General features: G+C 37.2%; 2 protein-coding genes across 2 annotated transcripts; one reads left to right on the top strand and one right to left on the bottom strand.

Annotated features, from left to right (window-relative positions):
- CBG21632 lies at nt 1–1,683 on the top strand (the record flags this gene model as incomplete). The annotated part of the gene is made up of 4 exons (XM_002632653.2): nt 1–58; nt 1,136–1,302; nt 1,351–1,471; nt 1,571–1,683. 4 exons carry the CDS (start codon nt 1–3, stop codon nt 1,681–1,683), a joined length of 459 nt encoding a protein of 152 aa, XP_002632699.2.
- Nucleotides 1,684–2,611: 928 nt separating this feature from the next.
- CBG21633 lies at nt 2,612–4,426 on the bottom strand (the record flags this gene model as incomplete). Its single annotated transcript, XM_045244896.1, has 4 exons — nt 2,612–3,003; nt 3,680–3,719; nt 3,838–4,057; nt 4,242–4,426. 4 exons carry the CDS (start codon nt 4,424–4,426, stop codon nt 2,612–2,614), a joined length of 837 nt encoding a protein of 278 aa, XP_045097348.1.
- Nucleotides 4,427–5,114: the final 688 nt, after the last annotated feature.

Here is a 5,114-nt window from a genome sequence, read left to right on the forward strand (position 1 = left end):
ATGAGCACTGGGCATGCACAGGATGCCGCAGTGATGCCAGTAATTTTGTCTAGCACTGGTGAGTTTTAATTTAAATCATTTTGAGCTCAATTATCTCAAATCCTAGAAGAGATATCGAAAACTTGACAATTGATAAAATGTTAATCATAATATCACCAACGTTTTATTAGTTAGCAAGTTTTTGATATCTCTTACAGGAATCGAGATAATTGAACTAAAAGGGAAAGTATAGAAGTAGTTCAATTCGATATCAAAATAATTGAACGAACAGTTCCTAACATTGACAAGTGCCTGAAACAGATTTTCAATAACATTTCCTGTTTTATCAATATCATAAAAAATTCAACTGTTTTTGGTAATTAGTTATTTGATTCTTGAATTGGGAACAGGAGAATTCTGCATTTAGACAGGACGGTGTACAGTCATCGATGTTTTCACCTTTTTTTTGGTTATCAGTCAGCTACTTTGTTGGCAACCAGACGAAGTAGCTCACAATCAGTGGCGCGCCACTTTTAATCTGAAGCTCCATAATCTCAGCTCCAAGAAACAGAATCAAAAATTTGTCAACTGATAAAATATTTGTGATAATATCACCAACATTTTGTAAATTGACAAAATTTTAATATTTTTTAGAGGAATCGAGATAATTGAGCTCAAAGAAGTGTACGTATGTATGCCGTATTTCCTCTAATAGAAGCACACCTTTAATTGAAGCCCACCTCTAATAGAAGCCCACCCCCGACGTGCTTAAAAACATAGAAGCGCAACTTCAAACAGAAGTTCGTGCAGTTCAGTTAGTGCCGTTGTTACAGAGGAGTTCGTTTACTCGATTATTGCAGACATTGCCTTCTTTAAAAAAAATATTCCGGTGATTTCCGTTTTTGGTAATTTCCTGAGAAGGAGGTTGAAAAATAGAAGCCTATGGGCTTCAATTAGAGGAAATACGGTAGTTCATAAATATCAAAACATTTGGAAAAAAACGGTTTCTAACATTGACAAGTGTATGAAACAGATCTATTATTTTTTCAAAAAAACGTTATTTAAAAAAAAACAATCCTAAATTTACTGTTTCATGAAGTTCATAACATTATGGTTTGAGAAGCTCTAATATTAGAATTGTCGACCCATTTTTCAGCTTCCCCTGAAATCGAAACCATGATTGACACACCAGCATTCCTCAACTCAGCCACCGACAGCCAACGTAAAGAATATATTGAGCTAGAAGGAAACCCAAATTTGACAATGGAAATGAAACAAAAGGCTCTGACGAACTGGGCATTAAGATGCGGAAATCCGGTGAATGTGAGCTGGAAATGGGCCCATTTCCTTCAAAAAATCAGGGTTTTTCAGGGACTATACACTCAGTACATGGCTGAAAAACAAACATTGCAAGAGCAAGAGGACCAGAGGATGTCGGTGATTGTCGCTCAGCTATCACCAGAAGCGCAGCAAGCTGATAAGCATGTTAGGGGTAAGAGAATGACATGATTCCGAATAATGGATTTTGAGGAAAATGTAAAGTTAAAGGGACATATTGAATCAGTAAAAATTGGAAAGTTGCGATTTCCAGGAATCACCAGCAACCTGAATCAAACGAAGAAAGAAATGGATACAAATGTGGCAAAACAACTAAAGAAGCTTCCCAAAAAAGTTTATTATGAGCTTACATTTGCCACTCAATAATTTCTGTTTCATGCTAAAAATGAATTATTTTGTTTTGAAATATTTTCAATAAATCAAGAATGGTCCTTCGAGCTGAATTACCTCAATTTCTGTAAGAGATTTCAAAAACCCGTCAGCTGATGAAATGTTGGTGATATAGTGACGAACAATTTGTTAGTTTTCAGACTTTCAATATCTTTTGAACGAAGCGAGATAATAACGCCATCGTTGGGCAGGTGACTTTGCGACCGCGTAGCTCAGATGGTAGCAACGCGGCACCTCCAGTATATGGTCCACGAGCTCTACTAAACAAGGAGCTTGCGTGGAAGCTATACAGGATATTTAAAAGAAGCCAACAATATAATGATGAAATCAGTTTCACTAGCTCTTGTCATAATTTCGAAACATTGAAAAATTGTGTCTGTCTCAAGTACTTTTACACCGAAACATTATTTGCAGAACTTTTTAAAACAGTAAATTCGCTCAAAATTATCGGAAAACCTCTTTCACGTATCATTGCTTGCAATTGGTAGGTTAGAAAATAGAAGTTCTAAAACTGAAATTCTTCCCTTATGTCCCATTTCCTTGACCATAAGTTGGACAAACTGCCCCATGAACATCCATTGGGAGAATGAGCAAGAACAGCCAGAGCAGTGGCGTAGACACAGCAAAAATGATATAACAAATTCTACAAAGATATGAGAGAATGTCTGAGAGAATGTCCAGAATGAGAGATAAAACTGATACCTACATTCTGAAACAGGTATTAACAAATGGGACTGGTTCCGGATCCAAAATGATGATTTGATAATTGCTCATGCCTAAAAAACGGAAAATTCAAATAGATAAACTTTGATGTTAAAAAAATAGTATGTGCAATAAAAAACAGGTTTCAAATCAAACATGAAAACAAATGAGATTGAAATTGATTTATTCTTGTAACAATATTTTAGTAATACTGAGCAAAAGCGGTTACTTTTGACACAGCTATCCCAACAATAGTTCCCTCCCAAGTGAGGTCATTCAGATTGCACTGGAGATAATAGTTTTGGAACTGGCCGGTTCCCAAGAGCGCCCCATCCGGTACCGGATTCACAAACTCTTTTGCTGTACACTTTCCAGTTGTGTCGACATAGCTAAATGCTCCTGTAATAACACCGTTATCGTCAGAGGTGTAAAATGCTTGACGGAATGAGGATAATTCGAAAACGATTTGAGTTTTGCACTCGTACGGCATGTAGATCGGTGTGCGGACCGAGTATGGTATTAGCTTGTTGTTTATAGCTTGACATGTGTTGTTTGCAACAGTGATGATACCGACACCCTTGGTACAAGGACAAGCTGAAATATGAAGTCATTTAGAGGGCATAGCATAGAGCAATATTGAAAGATCCAATAACTGAAGGTCTTCATGTTTCGACCGTATTTCAGCCGCCGGCGGCCCTTCCTAACCTTGAACTTTGATCCAATTTATCTCAATTCCTGTGAGAGATATCAAAAAACGGCTAAAAAGGAAAATTTATTTCATTATGATAAACATTTCACCAGATGACCTTTTTTTGATATCTTTCACAAGGACCGAGATAAACTTATAGTGAGTCAAAGTTAAGGGAGTCCTTTCTATTGTAACGTTTACGGTTACCAAGTTTGGGGGTCTCAAATTGTTTTCAAAAAAATTGGAATTCAAAAAAGAGACTATGAGAAAGTTTCATAATAAAAATGGATAGTTTTGAAAGTTCACAGTTTCAACTTCCTGATTTTATAAAAGTTTGATTCTGGTTTATAGTAAATTCGTATTATGTTTCTAATATGCAAATTCTATATTGCGTCTTCAATTTAAATTTGAATTATCTCGGGTCCTGTAGGCAATTTGAAAATGCGATCAATTAGCAAAATATTTTTTTTAATGCTTAACATTTTATCAATTCACAACCTTTTGATATCTTCTACCGTAACCGAGATAAATGTGTTCAAAACTCACTTGTCAGAATATCCACCGCGTTGCCTTTGCATGGACAATTGTAGCCGCCGGAGAGACAAGTGCGGGTACGTTGCCACTGGAAATTCACAAAAAATACGACTTCACATTTATCCTAACTATTCAGCTATTGGCACAATCAACTGTTTTCTGGGCGCGATCGAAGCTTTTCTTTTTTTTGGATTAAAAAAACTAACCGCAACTTGATTGGCGACCTTACTCCATCCGGACCAATTCGACCAATATCCCTCATCCGGACAGCAAGCCAGGGTGTAGGTATCCGGAAGGGGAACACAGTGAACCCAGTTTTTGATGGTTTGAGCTGTCTTGCCATCACAACAGTTATCTCCAGAAGCATTGAAGCGGGGCCAATTGCAAGCTTGGGTATTGCAGGCCATTAGTCGAGATGTGTCTCCGCTGGAAATCAGGTCAAATTACAGTAACGAGCTTAGCTACGCGGTAGGTACACTGTTACGCCGAAATGCATACTAGTAAATTTTTCAGATACACAGTGTTCTTAAACTTGTAGCCTACGCTGTTCCTACGTTAAGTACATTGCTAGTTATGCTGCTCAAATTTCCACCAGAACTTGATAACTTACACACACGGACAATTCATGGCAGTTGAGAGACACGTTCTGGTATAAGTGATTTTTGAGCATCCGCCACAAGTTGTGCTACACTGCTCGGTGGTGCTCCAATCGGACCATAACCCAGTTGTGGGGCAAGTTGGGCACGTTGCCCCAAGTATGGTCGTAGGGAGAAGGAGCAAGAGGAACCAAATCATTTGAAGATAAACTTTTTGAAGAATGGGGAGAAAGTTATAGGTGATATTGAAGAAATTTGAATATGAATGAGATGGATGGGTGGGGTTCTTTTGTTGTTAAAAGGTTGAAAAAAGATAAAAGATCACAAGAGGTGTCATGGTTTTCTGGTTTTGAAAAAAAAACATTGAGAAATTGGAAGACATTGAGAAATTGGAAAACATTGAGAAATTCTAATGAAACTGTTTTAAAATTTCGTGTTCTATTCAAACCTTACAAATCTAAACACTTCACAAATTACTTCATTCATCCGAGCTTTCAATTAAACAGAGCAATCAACATGGTAATTATCAGTCATTGTCACATAGTAATAACTCCCATAGAATAGTCCATTAGTCATATTGCATGAAAGCTTCGCTTTGTACAGTACCCCATCAATAGGGTTCACATTGAAGAATTCCATAGATGCTTGTTTAAAGGTGGTGTGCGGTGAAAAATTTTATTGCTTTATTTTGTGCAGAAATCCAAGTAGATCCCCATAAAAATAAAGAAAAAAATCAAAACAAATTCCTTCATTGAGAAAAACGGCATCGAAAAGTCAAAGTGGGAACCGGTGGCCTAGCGGCCAGGTGTGAGTTTTCTAGGCCAAATGGCGGTAAAAGCGCTCGAAATTCGAATTTTTATCGATTTTCAGTGTTTTATCAGATGTCT

This window comes from Caenorhabditis briggsae (genome assembly GCF_000004555.2).
Source record: "Caenorhabditis briggsae complete genome, chrIV, whole genome shotgun sequence".
Taxonomy (NCBI): domain Eukaryota; kingdom Metazoa; phylum Nematoda; class Chromadorea; order Rhabditida; family Rhabditidae; genus Caenorhabditis; species Caenorhabditis briggsae.